This window comes from Carassius carassius, chromosome 2 (assembly GCF_963082965.1).
Source record: "Carassius carassius chromosome 2, fCarCar2.1, whole genome shotgun sequence".
Classification (NCBI taxonomy): domain Eukaryota; kingdom Metazoa; phylum Chordata; class Actinopteri; order Cypriniformes; family Cyprinidae; genus Carassius; species Carassius carassius.
This window is the reverse complement of record NC_081756.1, coordinates 24,370,123-24,392,578: the sequence shown is the minus strand read 5'-3', so window position 1 is coordinate 24,392,578 and position 22,456 is coordinate 24,370,123. Positions and strand designations below refer to the sequence as shown.

The 22,456-nt window shown below is 38.8% G+C and overlaps 1 protein-coding gene across 1 annotated transcript in view; it reads left to right on the top strand.

Annotated features, from left to right (window-relative positions):
• Positions 1-22,456, top strand: part of LOC132107003 (activating molecule in BECN1-regulated autophagy protein 1A-like) — a 73,638-nt gene that overhangs the window by 15,490 nt on the left and 35,692 nt on the right. The window contains exons 8-11 of the mRNA XM_059513134.1: positions 2,090-2,176; positions 5,382-5,570; positions 10,013-10,087; positions 10,941-11,041. Coding sequence (XP_059369117.1) covers positions 2,090-2,176; positions 5,382-5,570; positions 10,013-10,087; positions 10,941-11,041 — 452 coding nt within the window. The remainder of the gene's footprint in view (positions 1-2,089; positions 2,177-5,381; positions 5,571-10,012; positions 10,088-10,940; positions 11,042-22,456) is intronic.

Genomic DNA, 22,456 nt, shown 5'->3' with positions numbered 1-22,456 from the left:
ATATCAACACAAGCAGAATGAAGTTGATATTTGATATTTGTGAGCTTTTATTTCTCACCCTCGTGTTCTCAGCTGTAAGGGACACCAGGTCCTTGAAGTGCTGACAGGTCATGAATTTAGTTGAATTTAAATCTGTAAAAACGTAATCTTCTATCGAAAAGTGATTAAAAGTGCTTTCAGTGAACTTGGTGTATGTGTACACTACCATTTGAATGTTGGTGGTCAGCACAGTTTTTTGTTTTAGATTTTTTTAATGCTCATGCATTTATTTGATTAAAAACACAGTAAAAACAGTAACATTACAATAAAACATACATTACAAATACAAAGCTAAACTGTCAGCAGTCATAGTATATGTGTAGTCTTAATCATAGCAATGTAGGAAGAGTGAGTTGTTAGTCCACAGTGAAACTTATATGCTAAAGACATATCATTTGTTTGTGCGTCACCAGTTTAGGAAATGGTCTGTTTTTTAAGGGCCTTTACAACTAGTCCTGTATTTTGATTTGGTAATGTCCATATGAACCATGGGTCAGACTGCTGGTGCTGCACTCTGTGTAGTTGAGTCATTTAAGGTAAGCAATGACTCTGAATTCAACTGCTTCTCTGGACTGTCAAATTATGTTAATTAAAATAAGTAGGCCACTTGGCTCATAAAGAGAAGTCTGGTTTTGCTGGATGCTGCAGTTAAGTTAACCGACTTACTTTTATAAGTTGAAGTTCATCACATTGGCACTTTTGTAAGGAATCTGATGTAAAATGTGGGACAATCTTTGCAGATTACTCCCCTCGAGGGGTCCTGCAATGCCAGTTACAGTCCTTTGGGGGGCAGTAGCTCATCACGCTGTGCATATGTGGCGGTAACTTTGCACACAGATCTCCATCACTTTTGTGGCCTGTGGGCCTTTATTCTGATGATGTGCTTGCATGTCACCGGACAGGCTGTCCCATGTGCATGGCTGTGCTGTGATGTGGCTGCGTTTTAAGACAACAAAAAACAGTATCACACCTCACTTATGCAGAAGTGCAACAAGAATAATACTCTGTCATTTGATGTTCTCCCACGAGTCCCGCTCCAGTTCAGTGTTACTTATTCACAGCTTTGAGCATGGAGCAAAGTTTCAGAATGAGGTCTTCCCACTACATGCTATTGTGTCATACATGAAACAAGAGCAACCTTTTCATTGTAAAATAAATAGAAGTTGTTTAATTAATGACAGTTGGCTCATCAAAGTAGCATATTGATAGAAAATAAAAATGCTGATATTTAAAGGTTACTTGTAGAATAGAGAAATATTAAAAGGTCTATCTTTTTAAATATTAAAAAGACTATAGTACCAAATCATGACTAATCTAAAGGTGATTGTAGACAAAATGAGTTGCCAGAATTACCAGAACTGGAGGCCTTGTTTGCTTCATCTCTGTTAAAATGCAGATCTTGATCTTTAAGAGTCAAAGGGAGCAAACAAAGCAAATGTGTGAAAAGGAGTCAGAATCGATCCGTTCTGTTTTTGCTGTGAGTCAAAGGGCAGAAGATGGCATTCTAATGAAGAGCTGAGCACACCCACACCAAAAACATTCACATACACACACATCACACTGAGTCATGCTGAATAAAAATGCCCTGCTTGCTACACAACTGTCCGTCTGGCTTTGTGCCCTGCCAGTACGAGGCAGCATGTTTTCGTCCGCAGGACTCAGTCTCCTTTTTTAATGGCCTTCAGCATACTCTTTGTTGTGTGAGGAATAGTACAAACTCAAACTTAACAATGCCCCAATTTAATGTATTTTAACCGATTCCTAGCCAGGCCTTGCAGAGCGCACATCATTACTTACACATTACATTCATTTAGCCTTTGCATAACAGTCAGTAATGAGCATACTAATGTCCTTGTTCGGTTTGATGAGATTTTTAATGATTGCAATGGCCCATGGTGGGGAGTGTTACCGTAGAAACAGCATAGTGCAGATTGGAGGAAAATGTGTCACCATCTTTGTGTGATGTCCTGTTCAGAGTTTCTTTATATGAGCAGGAGGGAAAGTCTTCACCATTCAAAAGCATGCAAAGCAATATAATTCTGTTTTGTAGGAGACTGCTGGAGTCATCCATGATGTCTCTTTCCAGATATGATGTCTCTGGATCACAAGACCACCCCATCTATCCCGATCCGGCCAGGTGATTCATTGTGTGTGTGATGTTTGTTTGTTTGTTTGTGAGTGTTGCGTGAACTGCATTTCATGGTCATGCCACTTGGCTGGTGAGGTCTAGGTAATGAGGAAGACTGTGTGTCACGTTGCCGGTCAGCAGTGTGACATTTCAGACCTGCCAGCACCCCAATGTCCCCCTAATTCAAACACGCACTCACATTGCCTGTCAGCATCCTCTGAGTCTGTGAGTGAGGCTCATAATAAAGTGAGTTCATGGCTAGTGAGTCATTGTTGAGCTCTGGGGAATCAGCTGTGGTCCAGGATCAAGACAGATCGTTAGCACGGACTCCCGCTGACAGGTTCACACAAACACACAGCCTGACACACACCTCTAACCTGTGAATTACCACAACAGACTCATTGCCCCCTGAGCAGAATGTACCTGGTGTTAGAAGCCATCCGAGCAGAGGGACTTCAGCACATTCAGAGCCACAAGTAATTGGCACTGTATGACATGATTGTTTCCTGGATCTCTCTCTCTGTCTGTATATTGGCCGCAAACACATCCTCAAACACATGCTGATCAACTGTGTGTGTGCAATGTGTTTAGGCTCTTTCAGACAGACTGTCAGTGATTTGGCTGATTCTCAGTTCCTTAGAGCTCTAAAAAGTTCTGCCAAGTTTCTGTCCCTGCAATTGTATGTGTTTGTGAGGGAGAATATTCTGTGTCGTTTGCTTCATAATTACAGTAATTCTCTTTGTGACTGGTTGGGATGTGTGTCCATTGTTATTTGGCGTTTAGCTCTGTTTGTCTTAGCATTAAGCTCATCTGTTCCAAGCTGGTGGCAGATGTCCTTGCTCAACTAGTCCGAGACGGAATGAAACTCCAGATGCTCTTCCTGTCTGAAATGCACAAAGGATTTTAGTTTTCCAAAATGGTAACTAATGTCTCAGCAGCTGAATTAAATGAGAATAGATGCACCTTTGGCTGCTAAACTGGGAACACTTAAAACAATAATGGTGGGTACGTTAGCCGAGTGCTAATGTGACTAACTGATAAAACAATAGTTTGTAAACCAAAATATGTCTACTGTAATGTTTGAAGAACGACAGACAAAAGACCCTTTCTTAACTTTTAATCAGAATGCAGAACAGCTCTATCACAGGAGCACCAGCCTTAACTAACTCGCTCGTCTCTCCTGCATTAACCCTATAGGCCTATAGGCAAGGCGCAGCGCAAGTGTGTTTGCTAGTTTCAGTCCGGTCCCATATGCATTTTCCCGTCCAGCGCGACCTAGTTTAATTAGCAAATGCATTTGCGCCCATTTGTGTGCCCATGGGCCTCCTGGTCTAAAAAAGAGGCGTGTTCAGGCGCATTGCTGGCGCATTGCTATTTTAAGGAGCTGAAAATAGACTGCGCAATAGACCAGCTCAAACCTGGTCTAATGTCTGGCGCAATGTTTTTTCTTTATTTAAAGAGTGTGTTAGTATAGGCAGGTCCGCAATTAAACACAGGGACGCACAGCAGCACACAAACATGCCAAATATTACAAATGAAAAGAATTGCAATGCATAAGAGCTTTTGTAGGCCAATTAAATATATATATATATATATATATATATATATATATATATATATATATATATATATATATATATATATATATAAATGCCTACATGTCATAATCGATAGTCATCGCATGTATCAGAATTAGGCTATCTATTTGCTCACATACAAGCAGCTTCGTTTCATCTCGGAGACGCGTTCTGTCTTTGCGCTTGCCAAATTCCGCCGTGTAAATAGCAAATCCGTCATGGCACGAGCGCAACTGGCTCTTAAAGAGAATGGAAGATGAGACTCTGATTGGTTTATTGCACGTGACGCCCAAAAGACACCCATTACTCATTAAGAGAATAGGGACAACCCGTTTTTCCATTTTTAAAATAGTAAAAGTGGATTTGGACATGCCCTGAGTGCACTTGCGCCGTGCGCTTTACACTTTGCGTTTAGATCATTAAAATAGGGCCCTATAACTGCCGGTGCAGCACAATAAACAGCAGTTTCACAATGATTATAAAGTCTATGTGCTACACTACATTCTTTATTATTAAATCTAAATAATTACAACAATGTCAGTCTACAATAATCAACATATTCTTAAGAAATGGTTGTTCACAGCAAATTATCAGAACTACTTCAGTAAGACCTGAAATCTTCAGTTACCTGAAATCCTAAAAGCTGCACTAGGTACACATATTAGCACAAAAACCTGATATTTTGAGCACTCAATTGAAAAATTTACTCATAACGTATCAATCATACTTACAGGTTGTGGTTCGGAGAGCTTGTTATTACAAATGAAAAAGATTAGAAGCCAATGAAGATAAAAGACCAGATTAGAGAAGCAGTCCTTGATAAAATGACATGCACACAAAAAAAGGTTCGAATTGTATTATATTAACACCGCGTCTTCTCAACATCGTGTAAACAAACTAATAGCGGGAAGTGTTTGTGGGCAGGTCAGACTGTTCGTAATTTGCGGGCAGGCAGGGATCATGCAAATGTGTTACCCAGTGACGTATACCTGTAAAAGATTCAAAAATATGACTCGTTAAGGCGACTCTGAGTCGGCTCTCTTTTGAGAGACAATATCTTTATTTATCTAGCACTTTTTTTGATTAACAACTTTGCAGATTGTTTTCATTTAAGGATAGCTAAGATACAAACTGCAAAAGAGAGATTTTTCAAAAACGCATATGACCTGCTCTTTAAAAACAGAAGATGATCAGAGGAGGTTCCTGTCAGGGTGGAAAAGGTCAGATGGTTACAAACATGAAAATGTCACTAATTCAGTGAACGGAAGTGAAACACAACATGTTTATCTGTGAATCATACCTCAGTTTTGTCTATACTAATGTTATATGGATTAATTTACCATATTAAACATCTCTTATTGGCCATTGCTTTAATGTACTCAACAGACAGTTTGTGACTGGTCACAGTGCTGAACAGTTGAAACCTTTGACAAAGTCGTCATTAAACACAAAAACGATATCATAAAAGTAACCACTGCTGTAGCCACTGCACATATTGTGTATCAGTGCATCTCTTAGTATGTGTATTTATTTGATTCATGCGTCAGGACAGAAACAGTAGGATGACTTGTTTGGTATGTTGCTTAGTAAATATCTAACATCACTGTGGGTTCTATCTGTGTTGTGTGTGTGTGTAGGTTGTCCCCTGCAGCATATTACGCACAACGTATGATCCAGTATCTGTCTCGGCGTGACAGCATTCGCCAGCGTTCTCTGCGCCCCCCTAGCAGACCCCGACCCCTGTCCTCCAATCCCAGCAGCCTCTCCCCTGGCCCTGGCCCTGCCCCCAGCGTGGAGAACAACGAAGTTGACTTTGAGGAGTTTGAGTAAGTAAACAGTAACACAGACACATAAAGCCTGTACCAAATTGTTTCTGCATTCTAACCTTCTCTCATCCGCTCGTAAAAATCTCTATGGATTTATTTCCCTGTTTTGTTGCTAGGCAACCCAAAAACATACAAGGCAGTCTCTGAATCCCAGAATGTTATCATTGCTGCTTGTCAACCGACTTATTGAGCTTGCCAACAATTTTACCAGAGTTGCCCGTGGCATTTCTTCTTATAGCGCTTGGCATTAGAGTTAGCCTTGGCTTGAAATGCACTTTGATTCCGATGGGATGTAGTAATTTACTGCTTTATACTTGCTGCTTTATTCCTGTTGGACAACTGTGAAATTATATAAGTCAGAGAAGAATTTTTTTCACAGAATTGTAATGTGTAAGCACACAAGAAGTTCCCATGCACATGTCAGAAAAGGGGCTCTGTATGTTATCCCTTTTGAGAAAATCAATAAATAAAAAAGTTTGCAGATGACTGTATATAACAAGTATAAAATTGAAAACAATGGTCTATGAACCATTTGTTAAGGTCTGAAAATCTACTGAGAGGTATGGAAATTTGAGTCTGGAAAAGAATGGAATTTTGAAATGGAAAATGTGTCGGAACCCTGGTTTATTAAGAATAGTGCCTTACAACCCTGATCAATCAAAAAGGAAACAAGGACAAGAAAAAGCTCCCCACTATGTTTAAGCAGAAAAGAAACAAATTGCATTACCGTCCAAATGTCTGTGGTCAGTAAGGTATTTTAATATACATGAAAATATGTTTATTGCGATTTCAGTTTTTTAATGTTAGTTAGTGTGTCATGTTGCTGTTTGAGCACAAACAATATTTGTAAAGTTGCAGCGCTGGAAGTTCAATGCAAACGGAGATATCTTTTAAAATTCTGTTAGATTATTGCCTACAAAACGGCTGATAAGGGACTACAACGAGCTTCTTCCCGTGTCCATTACTTCACAAACCCAGATAAACCCTGTCCCGGGAACACGCAACAAAGGGGGCGAGGCCATGTTGTGCTGCTTTAGAGAAGAGGAAGAGAAAACTAGGGGTGCATGTAAAAATCTGTGCATATGTGAATCGCAATTCACGGATTCACAAGTTTCAAAAGCAATGTTCTAAAGCAGCGGTTCTCAATCCTATTCCTCGCGTCGCCCTGCTCTGCATCTCTCTCTCTCTCTCTCTCTCTCTCTCATTCAGATCGTTAGATCAACTCCAACAAACCGTTCCATTTATACACTTATTTTCACAAAGCGATGAGAAGCGTTATAAATGGATGCGCGTACGGTTGCTGTGCTGTATTAAAGCTTTAATCAGAATAAAACCATATATTAAAAGCTAAAAGAAGCAGTAGCATTTACAAAAAACTGCATATCTAAAAGTATGAGACAACAACAAACAAACATGCCATTAAGAAAAGTTTGTGCATTCTAATAATATTAACCTTTCTCTTACAATTCAGAATTAGTCTTGCAGCTCCATTCTGGACTAACTGTAATTTTTCTAAATTTTTACTTGATGCACTTGACCATACCACTGGGCAGTACTCTAAACGAGTAAGAACCATTGTTTTTACAACTTGAGAGGTGCAATACTGTGGTAAAAATTTTCCAAAAACTCTCTTAATAACTGATAGGCCTCTTCCCATAACTGTTACCATATTTTCTATCTGTTTTAACCACTTCAGCCTACTTAAACTTTTGGTTTAAGTTTAGAATTTGATCCAAACACAATACTTTTAGTTTTTGTCAAAACAATCTTATTATTCCGTATCCACTTTACCACTAATTGTAACTCCTCATCTAATTCCACAGATAATTTATCAATTGATTGCGCTGGTAGATATAATGTTGTATCATCTGCATACATAACTGCATGCTTTAAAACCAAAGGTCATTGGTAAAAATAGAAAATAATAATGGTTCAAGACAGCTTCCTTGAGGTACACCACATTGAAACTCATTCACTTTCGAATAACTTCCATTATAGAATACACATTGCCTCCTATTAGTCAGATAACTTTTAAACCAATGCACAGTTTGAGAAGTACATTTATAACATTTCAATTTTTCTAATAGTAATTTATGATCCAGTACATCAAATGCAGAGCTAAAATCCAACAATACTGTTCTTATTAAATTATTATCATCAATCGATACTAAACAATCATTAGTAATGCTAATGTTAATGCTTTTCCTGTTGAATGTCCTACTCAATATGCATGTTAAAAATCTGTGAATAAATTCTTCTTCTTAAAGAAGAACTGAATCTGTTCACAAACCATCGTTTCAAATACTTTACTAAGAACTGGCAGTAAACTTATTGGTTGACTATTAGCACCACTAAAGCTCAGTGCTGCATTTTTCTGTAAAGGAATAACCTTCGCTTCTTTCCAAGCTAAAGGGAAAATTCCTTTGTTGATACTGATATTAAAGATGTGGAAAACTGGTTCCGCCAAACAGCTGGCTGCTAATTTTACAAGGCGACCATCTAAGTTATCCATTCCTGATGGTTTATCTATATTTATCAGTGATAATTTTTGTTCCACTTGTTGTACATTTACTTTATTCATTTCAAAGCATAGGGCTGGCTTATCACTTGTTATTTTTTAAATTTGCCTTTCACTTGATGGAATATTATCAGTTAACATTTTTTCTCTAACTTTATGTACTTTATTTATAAAAAAAACATTAAAATAATCGGCAATTTCATCTGATTTAGCTAAAAATGAATCACCGGTCTCAATAAAAAAAGGAATTTGACCTGCTCTCATTCCCATTATTTCATTAAGAATATTCCAAAAATTTTTTCCATCATATTTATTTTCACATATTTTTACTTTATAAAATGTCCTTTTCTTTTTTTCTATTAATTTTAGTTACTTCATTACGCAGTTTGCAATAAATTTCCCAATCCTGCTTATTCTTCGTCCTGTTTGCTATTCCCTTTGCCACACCTCTTTCTACCATAATATTCTTCAGTTCATAATCAATCCATAGTGCCCTAGTATTCTTCACTGTGTGTTTTCATAGGAGCATGTTTATCCACCAATGAATAAAATAATCTTTCAAAAGCTGCTAGTGCATCATCAGGATGACCTTCCTTATAAATATCAGCCCAACATATATTATTTACATCTTTACAAAATAATTCTTGACAAAATTTCCTATATGATCTCTTATAAATTACTTTAGGTCTTCCTTTAGGGACCTTTGTTTTTCTAGTAATCGCTATTATATTATGATCACTACATCCAATAGGAACAGATACACCCTTAGAGCACATTTCCACAGCATTTGTATAAATATATCTATACAAGTAGATGTTCTCTCACCAACACTATTTACATAAATTCTTGTTGGTTGATTAATAACTTGTTAAATTACATGCATTAATTACATTCACCACTTTAGTCTTTCAAAAAAAAAAAGAAAAAAGAAAAAGAGGAACATTTTGGAGGAACAAAACTTTCAAAAGATGGGTTATCAAGCAACTAGAAGCAAAGAAGGGATCAAGCAGGAAAGACCTGAGTAAATATCGGAGCAGCTTTCCAGTGATGGCTTTCCTCTTGTGCCAGGTGTTGAACATCGTCTTTCACGTGAAATGAAGCTAAACCTCTGAACTGAATTTTTTAAGCCATTACAGTTTTTTTCTGTAAGCCAATTATGAAATTGCATGTCCCTTGCAATCTCATTATCAGACGTTTAAGAATCTGAGCCATTCTCTCTTATTTTGAGAACAGTTATGAAGTCCAGATTCATATTTTAATATTCAAAAGCTCTTTAATTTATTTGTTTTTGGAAGCAGCTAATTAGTCTGTGCTCATGGCTTCAGTCATTGGTCCTTTTATGGAACCATTAATGCTCCAAAAAATGTCTCGCTTTTCCTCTCTCCATCCCCTCCACTAGTTGAATGTCAGTGTTTCTCTCCTCTCCAAACCACGCTTCTCTTCTCCCTCCCTCCCTCTTTCTCTCTCTTTCTTTTTTTTTGGCACGGATTAGATGCCCTCCTCTGAGCTGATGAATAATTCCACCCGCTGGCTGGAGAGTTCAGCGTTCACTGCAGTCTGGGACCACAGATCCATATTCATCAGAATACTTATGAAACCCATCAGTCTTTCATTTAGCCGTCATATTAATATTTATGTTTGCCAAAAAAATTATTTATTTTCTTTCAGTTCATTATCATTCATTCCCACACTTACCTTGTAATCGTACTGATGTTCTCATTCAGCCAAAAAAATGATTGCAGAAATTCTTAAGTTGTTTAATTATGTATACACACTTGGACTTAATTTTCCAAAGTTACAAAAGAGAAATTATTTTAAATGTTTAAATGTTTGATCTAATGATTATTGTTGCTGACCAGTTCGTGTGTGTGTGTGTGTGTGTGTGTGTGTGTGTGTGTGTGTGTGTGTGTGTGTTTGTGTACAGGGACAATGTAAGCAGAAATAGGGCTCCTCGTAATGCACGGATGTCTGCCCCCTCCCTTGGTCGCTTTGTGCCCAGGTAGGAACACTTTTATTCTGTTTATGCCAACGCACCAGAAATACATGCTAACTCTGTTCCAAAACCTAGTGAGCTGCCTCACTGCCTGCTGCCTACATGGGCAGCGTCCAGCTGAGAGTGTGTTGTGTGTCATACAGACTTGAGTCACGATTGATTTCATTACAGTTGATGTGAGAAATGACACAATATTCTAATAATAATAGTATTATAAATAAATATTATATTATTTTTATAATAATATAAGTTAATATAAGTTTGGGGTCAGTAAGGTTTTTTAAAATGTGTTTAATCTTCAACAAGTCTGCATTTTTTTATTAAAAACAGTAAAACAGTTATATTCATAAAAAACAGTAAAGTTGGGAAATATTGTTACAATTTAAAATTATAGTTTTCTATTTTAATATATTTTAAAATGTAATTTATTCCTGTGATGGCAAAGCAGCCATTAATCTAGTCCACTCTATTATCAATGTAGAAAACAGTTGTGCCACTTAATATTTTTGTGGACACCCTGATACATATTTTTTTAGGATTCTTTGATGAATAAAAAGTTCATAGCAAAAAAGTAAATTATTTAAACTTTTTATTGATACTGTTTACAATTTAAATTTCTATTGAAATTAGTTTTGTTATCAGTTACATTTAAAATCTGAATTTTTTTCTCCTTTCATTTCATCTGTCATGCTGGATATATTGTTTTACTGAGTTTTTCCACAGTGCTATGGAATTTCCTTCTCTGTGAAATATGCATGGGATGCTGATATGTTACACAACCTCAAAACTCTCAAATCTTGGGTTCTCATATTCTGTCATTCTCTCTCACACTGCCTCTGTTTCCCTCTATCTCTCCCAGGCGGTTCCTCTTGCCGGAGTTTTTGCCGTATGCTGGAATCTTCCATGAGCGAGGGCAGCCGGGCCTGGCTACACACTCATCCGTCAATAGGGTCCTCGCAGGTACGTTCACCCTCTAAAGCTACAGGAGTTTTCTAATATTAGATGGGCTGGGTACTCACTGAAGGCTTTGCCAGGGATGAAACTTCCCAGAAATGTTTGTATAATGTCATGTGTCGGGTCAATGATGAGTGCTAATTCGCCCACTCGCTCTACTATTTTGGCTAGGAGGGCTCTCAGTGGGGCTCTTTAACAGCAGTTATATTATTGTTGACGTTTCTGCATTAAAGAGGTAGTTCAACTGAAAATAAAACATTCTGTTGTCATCTGTTCACACTAGAGGTCTTCATGGGTCCACTTGGATCTGAAAACCCGAGGACCCGAGCAGGTTCGGGTCCAAAACTTCGACGAGTACCTCGGACACGGGTTGTGTTCGATATTAGGTGCCCCGAGTCTCGGGTAATTTAAAATAAATATGCTTTTTTCCAAATGGACCAGAATTCTTTTAAACTGTCCCAAATGCATAGACTACTTTCACTTTCGTGTTAAGTAAGGAACGCACATAGAAAAGGAGCATACGTTTGTAACCCTCGCACACAGAATTCATCTTCTAGATATGAGATCCATCAGGAAAGTCCACTTGCTTCATTATTCTGCCTGTTCATAAAGGGCTTTTCTTTTTTGTGTGCAGAAGTCTTTCGCCAGAGATCAGGTTGCAGACAAAACTAGTGAATCCATGAATTATTAGACTGTCAATTTATTTTTTATCAAACTATTACATTTATTTTTCAAATCCATTGGTCTCAGTTGAAAGCCGAGCTCAGAAGTAACTTGTTTCCATCAGGCAGGCACTAATATAAAGTAGCCTAATAATACATTTAATAAATGTTAAATAAATCAAAGTAATGGAGAAGCGACCAAATCACTGGGATTTTTCCTGACTGACTGCGAAGCTGCAGGCTGTACACAATTCAATGGTGTTTACATTTGGGTCCAGTCGGGTTCGAAATTAATTGCCGCCGGGTTGGACTCGGGGTTTAATTTCATCGGGTCTGTCTCGGGTCGGGTTTTTCTTTTAAGAGAAATAATTTATGCACGTCGGGTTCGGGTAAGAAAATATTCTGGTTGAGTCGGCACAGATTTTAGGACCTGAGAAGACCTCTAGTTCACACTCATGTCACCCCAAATGTGTTTTATTAGCTATTGTAGGGCTTTAGAAGACATATAACACTACAATTATTTTGACTATTTTTTTATACTTCAGATTAACAAATTTTGAGTGAACTACACCTTCAGTATTAAACAAATATAGCAAGAGTGCCATCAGGGAATATTAGCTACAGACAAATTGTTTCATCTAATTAATTGTGTTTTCTCCCACGTTTGACCCAAAATGCTATGATTTTGTGTGGTCCCATGTACCCTACCTCTTACACCAAACCCTGCACTTCAAAACAACTTCCTAAACACTTGGTACACCTGTATGCTGCAGGGTTATTAAAAAAAATGTTGTCTTAAACCAGCTGGTTAGCTGCATCGCTAAACATATTTCCTAAATATAGTCTTCCAGAAGTGCGGAAAAATCAAGCAGATGTTGTGAATGAATAGTAAATTACTAGAGGTGTACTGTGGAAGCAGAAAAAAATATATAGATATTTAGGAAACAACATGCACATTAGTTTTTTCAGGACCAGCATTACAAATTTTTATCAGCCATCTTTTAAGTGCTTGTGAGGGTGGACTTCCCTTACTTCACGGATCCCACTCCCTACGTACCCCGCACCAATTCAACATAATACAAATGTCCACAGAGCTGTTTCTCGCTTTTGCAAACCAGCATTCTTTCTTTCTCCCACATAGAGAGGCATCTTCAGCCCACACTAATTGCAGTGTGTGATATGAGGTTCAGAAATGCCCCTCTCCAAACCCTTTCACACAGAAGAGCATCATGGCTTTACTTTACAGAGCAGCAATCATTCAGTCCCTCTCTCCTCTCTTCTCCTTTCCTCTCTCCTCCTCTCATCTCCTCTCCTCTCTTCTCCTCTCTCCTCCTCTCCTCTCTCCTCCTCTCCTCTTCTCTCCTCTCTCCTCCTTTCCTATCTCCTCCTCTCCTCTCTCCTCCTCTCCTCTCCTCTCCTCTCCTCTCCTCTCCTCTCTCCTCCTCTCCTCTCCTCTCTCCTCCCCTCTCCTCTCTCCTCCTCTCCTCTCTCTTCCTCTCCTCTCCTCTCTCCTCCTCTCCTCTCCTCTCTCCTCCTCTCCTCTCCTCTCCTCCTCTCCTCTCCTCTCCTCTCTCCTCTCTCCTCCTCTCCTCTCCTCTCTCCTCCTCTCCTCTCTCCTCTCTCCTCTCCTCTCCTCTCCTCTCCTCTGCTCTGCTCTCCTCTCCTCTCTTCTCCTCTCTCCTCCTCTCCTCTCTCCTCTCCTCTCCTCTGCTCTCTCCTCCTCTCCTCTTCTCTCCTCTTCTCTCCTCCTCTCCTCTCTCCTCCTCTTTTCTCCTCCTCCTCTCCTCTCTCCTCCTCTCCTCCTCTCCTCTTCTCTCCTCCTCTCCTCCTCTCTCCTCCTCTCCTCTCTTCTCCTCTCCTCTCTCCTCCTCTCCTCTCTCCTCTCTCCTCTCTCCTCCTCTCCGCTCTCCTCCTCTCCTCTCCTCCCTCCTCTGCTCTCTCCTCCTCTCCTCTCTCCTCTCCTCTCTCCTCTCATCTCCTCTCCTCTCCTCTGCTCTCTCCTCCTCTCCTCTCTCCTCCTCTCCTCTCCTCTCTCCTCTGCTCTCTCCTCCTCTCCTCTGCTCTCTCCTCCTCTCCTCTCCTGTGCTCTCTCCTCCTCTCCTCTCCTCTGCTCTCTCCTCTCCTCCTCTCCTCTCCTCTCTCCTCTCTCCTCCTCTCTCCTCTCCTCTCCTCTCCTCTGCTCTCCTCTCTTCTCCTCTCTCCTCCTCTCCTCTCCTCTCTCCTCCTCTCCTCTCCTCTCTCCTCCTCTCCTCCTCTCCTCTCCTCTGCTCTCTCCTCCTCTCCTCTCCTCTCTCCTCCTCTCCTCTCTCCTCCTCTCTCCTCCTCTCCTCTTCTCTCCTCTTCTCTCCTCCTCTCCTCCTCTCCTCCTCTCCTCCTCTCTTCTCCTCTCCTCTCTCCTCCTCTCCTCTCTCCTCTCTCCTCCATTCCGCTCTCCTCCTCTCCTCTCCTCCCTCTTCTGCTCTCTCCTCCTCTCTCCTCTCCTCTCTCCTCTCCTCTCCTCTCATCTCCTCTCCTCTCCTCTGCTCTCTCCCCCTCTCCTCTCCTCTCTCCTCTGCTCTCTCCTCCTCTCCTCTCTCCTCTCCTCTCTCCTCTCCTCTCCTGTGCTCTCTCCTCCTCTCCTCTCCTCTCCATTTTTTAAAACAAAAACATTCTATATAAAGCTTCTGTCATTATTTATTTACTTTTGTGTCATTACAAACTTGTATTACTGACTTTCTTCTATGAAAGATATTTTGAATGTTTCATTTTTTTTTTTAAATGAAAGTCAGTATGGTACAGTGTTGTTTGTACCCTAATAATCTGCAGAAGAAAGAAAGATGTGCAGTAAATGATGACAGCATTTTCATTTTTGGGTGAAATATATTGTGCAGCTGTGATGTAAACAAATACCACATACGTGGTAGTGTTGGAAAAGTTATTACAGTCATCTGACAGATTTTTTTGTGGCAAGACGAATTATGTGCATAAATTAACTGTGAATTATTGTTAAATCAGCACTTTATCTAGTTTTTGTAATTGTCAGGTTCACTGGGGGTGAACTAATCATATTGAAATTCTCTGTTTTTCAAATAGAGAATTACTTTACCCAGCATCCAATAATCACTCTTGGGATTAAAGTTCAGTAATATAGGTTGTTTTGTGGATTCCTGATATATTGTGTTGCAGAGGGTAATTGCATAGCCAGAAGGTTTGATTGCCCCTTGTTCTAAGATGAGAGTATATGACTGTTATTGTGAACTCCAGGGCAAATATCCAAACTGAGGCAATTACCAGCACACATTCCCCCTCTTCAAGCATTCTCCTTCTCTAACTGCTCTCAGACAACCTCATACAAGCCCCATAACACAGAGTGCAAATACAGGACACCCATTTAAGACACAACTTTCCACATGCCCAGGATTTCTCTCTCACTCTCTCATGCTCTCAGTATTTTTGCTGTGTACTTATTTCTCTACTCTGAAATCAGGGATCTTCAATTACTTTTTGTTTAATGCCGTGTTCTTGATACTTCTCTTCTTCCCCTTCTGCCTACCAGAATGTGTCTTGTGTAGTGATATTTGTTTTCAATTAGAAGTTTGGTGGTTTGTAACTCAACTTCAAACTGTCCAACTATATTTAGGCTATAGTCCTCATGAAAACCAAAACCAAGACCATTAAATATTTTGGGCGTTATCTATATACTGCCATAGATGAATTGTTCAATGATATTTATAACATGCATTTACAAAATAGATATGATCAGGGATACTCGACTCCAAAATGAAAATTTTGTCATTATTCACTTACCCCCATGTCATTCTAAACCCGTAAAGCTTGGTTCGTCTTCAGAACACAATTTAAGATATTTTGGATGAAAACCAGGAGGCTTTGTGACTGTCCCATAGACTGCCAAATAAATAACAGTGTTAAGGTCCAGAAAAGTATGAAAAGCATCGTCAGAATAGTCCATTTGCCATCAGTGGCTCGGCTCGGTGTTTATCTTCAGTTCTCTCTTCACAGCAGTTCAGTCAGTGTACTGTTTGAGTACATGAATTACTCCGGGATATTGGTTTGTTTTAACTCAGAGGGAGTGTCAGCCACATTAAAAAAGTTAACAGCTTAAGTCGTTTGTGGATTAATGCGTATTGGAGACGTGAACCGTTTTAAATGATTCAGTTCAATTTGGTGAATTGGTTCAAGAAGATCCGGATACATCGAGTGATTCGTTCGCGAACCGGATATCAGTAAACTGCAGTGTTTTCAACTCTCTCACAACAGACACGGAAGAGAAGACAATGCTGAATAAAGTCGTAGTTTTTGCTATTTTTGAACCAAAATGTATTTTCGATGCTTCAACAAATTCTAACTGACCCTCTGATGTCACATGGACTACTTTGATAATGTTTTTCTTACCTTTCTGGACATGGACAGTAGACCGTACACACAGTTTCAATGGAGGGACAGAAAGCTCTCAGACTAAATCTAAAATATCTTAAACTGTGTTCCAAAGATGAACCGAGGTCTTACGGGTTTGGACCGACATGAGGGTGAGACATAATTAATGACATAATTGTCATTTTTCAGTGAACTAACCCTTTAAATACCGTTTAACTACAGATGGGAAGTGTGATAAAGCCAGAGCTGGAGAGCCTTAGGATGAAATGTGGAATGAATGAAAGGGTTGGTGATGGGGAACAGTGACCCTCTCTAATTCAGCCCGTCTCTGATCCATTCAGTCCTGTTCCACCCAGTGCTGCAGGCCTGACAGATCCCTCAGGCTGTTATTGTCAGAGAGAAACCCAGTTTATATGCACTTTTCAGAGCATGAAAAACTGCAGCACAGACCCGATTATCTTTAATGGAATGGTTCTTTCACCAGACTTTCTCTCTATTCTTGCTCTGTCGAGTCAGTGCTGAAGAGGCTGGTGAATATATATGAGGCTTATGACTGAATTCTGCTGCATGGGCAGATTGGTAATTTATGTTTTGGTGTGTGAAGTAAATTTACACCATTTTAAAAAGCACTGAAATAATTAGTTTTATCATGAAGAAGCACATTTTTCTTGGTAGTTGTCCTTTATTCCATTATTGTATGGGACACTTGTGCTGACCTCGTTTAGCACACACACCACATGCCATTCAAAGACTCCCTCGGGTAATCACTCCTTAAAACACTCAGTAGAGTTGCTCTTAAAACACAGCTGAGTCTATGGAGAGTTCAGGAGAGGTCTCCCCCTCTCTCTCCCTCCTTGTTTCTCTTGTCTTTGTCTTTCTGGGCAGCTCCAGGTAGTGACCCATCTTTGAGAGGTGCAGCATCAGTAATGCCCCTTAGCTGCTCTTTATTCTTTTGCATTGGCAGAGCTCAGAGGACTCAAAGGTTAGGGGTCACATTAGGGCTGTGCAATTAATCGCATTAGTAAAGTAAAGCCAGTCCCATGATTAGTAATAAATCATCACCTGCTTTCAGATTGAGCTGCATTCACTACACAGAGCAGTAGTTCACTGACAATTAGGCAATATCACGTTCATAATCACAGATTAATCGCATTCTGTTTCAAACTCGATTATGCCTAGTTTGTCAGTGAACTACTGCTCTGTGTAGTGAATGCTGCTCAATCTGAAAACAGGTGATGATGCTTTACTACTAGTCTCGGGACCGGATTTACTGATGAGATGCGCATGACAGTCGTATCCGACTAATTGCACAGCCCTAGGTCACATGTCGTCATAATTTCCTACTCCATGTTCAAAGGGTTTCTGATTGTGATATGCTGTTAAGAGGTACTATAGCTCTGTAAGGAATGCAATATGGAATACTCGCTTACTGCTTACTGAATACTTAAGCAGTGCGATGCATACTGTCTGCAGACTTCTATTTTTTTTTAATAGTATGTGAAATAAACGTATTGCAAAATGTATTACATTATTGTTGAGTAATGCATTCTATAATTGATCAGACTGCAGAATTGTTAATTATTGAAGTTATATTTTTTTAATTTTTACATAACACACACAGACCTCTTTCTTAAGTGTTAATGAACCTCACTGGCCCCAAACGTTTGAACTGTAGTGTATACAACTTTTGCCATTATTTTTCAACTTTTAAAAAGGTTTTTTTTTGTTGTTTTTTTTACTATTATGGACATAGTTTGAAATATTCCCTCTGGCAGGTCACATCATCAAATAGAGACGCCTTAAACAAATTTGATGACTCTATTTAGTCTCAAAAAGAAAACTGCTGTCTGTAAAAGCTTTGGTGAGGGGCATATCTGATGATTTTCCAGACTGAAGTGTCAGCATGTTTGATTAACTGATCTAGCGGAAAAAAGAATCCATTTTCAAATGATATTTGCATTTCATCTCTTTTGAAACTGTCATCCTTTGAGGGCAACAGTCTCTGGGTTAAGCGAAAGACGATGCAGCTTGTTGGATCTGTTGTTCGTTTAGTCAGAATCTGTCCAGATGACACAGCATTATGACATATTGCACTGCTGATATATATTCAGAAAACATTGCATTGCTCGTGCCAGCTGGAATGGTGACTACTAGTTAATGGTTGTAGCAGTTTTCCTGCTCTGTGTGAGAAGGTGCAGACCTGACCTCCTCTGTGCTAACTGCCTGTGTCTGTGAGTGCTGACAAATGAAATTGGTGCTGAGCAGAAGTTTAATCAGCCAGCAGGACGGGAAGTTCTGGTCCTGCCAAGACTCTGAGACCTGTTACACTAATCATCCAAACTTACAAACCTTCTCCCTAGCGTAACAGAACCATTTGATCATCTGACACTGTGCTTTTGAGGTTCACAAAATATTAAAAATTCTAACATTAAGATAATTTTGAGCATTTTAGTTGAGACTGTGTGGTGGTTTGTGTACAGTTCAGCCACCTGTGGCCTACTCTCCTTTCTGAACTATACCTGACAGAGCAACCAACTAACCTAGAAAATACACACTGTCACTTTCACACTTTGCAGCTGTCCATAAATTATGCTTATAAAAGCCTTACACGATTACATTTGACAATCTGAGCAAGTGCAAGTCCACACACAGAGCAGTGAACGCACACAAACCATGAACACACACCCAGCAGTGGGCAGCCATTTATGCTGCGGCGCCCGGGGAGCAGTTGGGGGTTTCGGTGCCTTGCTCAAGGACACCTCAGTCGTGGTATTGTCGGCCCAAGACTCGAACCCACAACCCTAGGGTTAGGAGTCAAACTCTCTAACCACTAGGCCCTTCCCTAAAGTTTTAGCAGAGGATGGTTCCGATCCATTGGCCACTGGGTTATGAGCCCAGCACACTTCTGCTGTGCCACTCTGCTGTAAATATCAATAGTATCATTGACATTGTTATAACATTGCACACAATATAGTGCTGATCTATGCCATTTTGTACTCTTTTTATTTATTAGGCTCAATTTCAGTTAGTCGGTTTAATTCTCTCTCTCAGGAAGATAAATTGAAGATGTGTTTTTGAATAGGAAAATAATACGTCATCAAATTAGTGGTAGTATATCTTCCATTAGAAAGGTTATGTTGAATGAATATGATTAAAACTAATTTTGTTTTATAATGTTTTCACATCTCAAAACTGTGAACACATTGACTGTTAATATACTACAAATAATTAGTAGCAATAGTACGGTGTTAAAGGGATTGTTTGCCAAATAATAACATCTCTGTCCAAATTTAGTTTTTTCAGTTTTACAGGTTTAAAATGACAAGAGGGTGACAAATCTTTCACTTTTGGGTGAACTCTCCCTTTAACAAACAAGGTGTAGAGCAGTGAACTTTTGAACTGAGTGTTTTTAAATTGCTCTCTGTTGTTGGCGCTTTTTAATTTTTTAATCCGTGAATGACTCTGAAAATGTAAATGAATGCATCCTCCAGTGTCTACAGCCTCTGTCCACCTCATAAAATTCTCCTCAAGCACTCAACACCCCCAAAAGTTCAATTATTCAGGGCAATTTGTTGTGCATCTATGAGGGAAAACGATGGGCGTGAAAAAGGCTTAGTTAACTGCACTGCACTGTGACAGATGATAAATACTTAATCCCTCACCCTAGCCGTTTTTGATAAAATTGTCATTTAAGTGTAGCTAATTCTTGTAAACTCCGTCTGTTCCTCATCTGTTCCACTCCACTCCTCCAAATCGTCTCTGAAATAAAACCATGTTACAGTAAAATGATTATGTCCTTTGTTTTTTTGAAGATGACTTTGTGTCACAAGGACGTGTTTTATGTGTCATTCATCTAATGATGTTTTTATTGCAATTTCTTTGGTCATTTGCCCTTTTTTTGACCTACTCCTTGGAGAGTAAAGAATTTGATGATTCAGTTTTTTGATGATTCTCCTCCCCAAAATGCTAAAAAAATAAACGTGTGAGGGCGTGTTATAGGCTATATGTAATGTTATAGCCAGATATGACGACGCTACTGGAACACGCACCACCAGATGAGAAGCTGAGCATATATTCATTAAACCAACATGCAAACTATCGCAAATCAAAGTGAAAGTAAGTCGCGAACGCTTAACACACAATCATCATCATCATTAATAGTAGAGAAACGAAATGATCTTACCAGTGCTGTTGCCGCTCTCTCTTATTACAGTCTTTGATTTTGAAATTTTAGCTGATGATCAATAAAATGCAGCTCATATCTGTTGCTTTCGGTGACGTGCACTCCATTAAATCTGCATATAGCGCGGGAATTGAAGATCGGATTTAAATCCGTTTCGCAAAAACACATTCATGTGACCAGGTGTAAATGGAACCGTTTTGATAAATCAGATAGCTATCTGATCTGAGAAAACGCATGAAGTGGCCAGGTGTAAACAGCCCCATTATGTTCTCCCATATTTCCTCTTCAAAAGCTCTGTATCTGTTAATATGGCTAAAACATACTCTACTATTCAGAAGATTGGGGCCATTAAGAAAGGTTTTTTATTTTTTATTTTATTTTTTTTCTTCATTATTATTACTTTTGTTCAGCAAGTATGCAATAAATTAATAAAAAGTCATAGTAAAGACTAGGGATATACATTTTCGATCATTTCCATGATTGAACATCGTTTAAATTAATGATCAATTAATCGATTAATCATTAAACTTAATGCTGCAAAATGTGTCAATTGCAGCACTGATATGACAGGATGTGCAAAACCCACTCAAAAAAAATTTAATAAATGAACACTCTTTCTCACTCGTATTAAAGGGGGTTTAGTTTGAATATATGCTAGTATCAGGATTATAAAATGAATAGATGTGAGTATGATCATTTGATAAATTGAAGAGAGCACGCCGTACGTTTGAGATCATTTTACTTTGTTGACTGTTTCCTATCCCGCACGGAGTCCACTGAACGCGCCTCTTAAAATGGTTTTGTTGTGCTCTTCATTGTATTTTAAAACACAATAGCTATGTTTTCAACTGACATTTTGGCATTTAAAATAAAATTATCCCAAATGTAACTGTGGCGGCTTGTGGCTGTTCTGCGCAGTCAGTGAACCGCTTTCCACCGGCACTGCTGCAGCAAAACACACTGCTGCTCACATAAAACACTTTATTATGTTCAGTACTTAATTTGGTCCTGCTGGATACTGTTCCGGAAAATGTCAGATTTTTTGCTTCAAGGTAGGCCTACTTGTTTTTAAAAATCTGGCATTTACAGTGCATTAGATCATGACGAGGATGGAGCGGGTTTGGCTGGATGTATTTGGAGATTATTGCTCACGTTTCATTCGGCCAAATGTTTCCATATTTGCAATGTATTTGAATGTTAAACTATTATTTATGATTTAAAATACTAAGCTTGTACTTTACACACATTCGCATATAAACGGAAAAGATCATCCTCTTCACATGAGCAAAAACATCCTTGGCCTAAAAGCAGAGTGGACCAGTATACTAAGGTCAATTTAAACTGACAAGTGTATTTTAAATAACAGACTGTGATGATTTGGAGTAAGATATAATCCGCAAAAGTGTTTACTTTTATTTGTGCACACTCACAATAAAAACAGAAGATTTGTGCTCTTGTAAAATAAAGCAAACAAACAGAATGTGCGTTGTCATCCTTATCTTTCCTTGAACTTGTTTATGGAGTGCCGCGACACACTTCTGTCTTAAATCCGTTATCTTAAGTCAGATATATCTTGCATATTTTTTTTTTTTTTTTAATGAAAACAAGTTGTCACTTTTATTTTAGGCTTATTACTTATGTAGTTTTTTTTAAAGCATCCCATTTTTTCATGAATTAAGGATTTGTTCGATTTATTAATTTGTTCTCTCAATTCACTTAAATCATGGGTTATTAAGGAACAAAATTAATGAAACATGAACAGGTGCCACAAATTAATAAGTCGTAGGAATGAATAAAAAATTTGTAGGAATGAATAGACTATCTGTCCTGTCACTGTGTCCCGTAGCCCTACAAATTGATGACATGAAATAATAATTTATTAAATATTTAAATATTTAAATAAAATACTACATTTCTATTGCTTTCCATGTTGAAGAACTTTGTGTTATTTCAATCTTAATGTACTTTTAAAGTTTAAATTACATTAAAAGCCTAATTTGTGCATTATGAATGAATGATGATGCATTTATATACCGTCACTGCCACTCACAGCCGCTCAAATGTGTTTTGCAAACGAGCCGCACGTAGTCCAATATTATATAAATTAACCGACTATCGATAGCTTTAATCGATTGCATCTTTTATCGTCAAGTAATCGATCATTGATTATGTCTTTACTAGGGATGTCAACGATTAATGTTA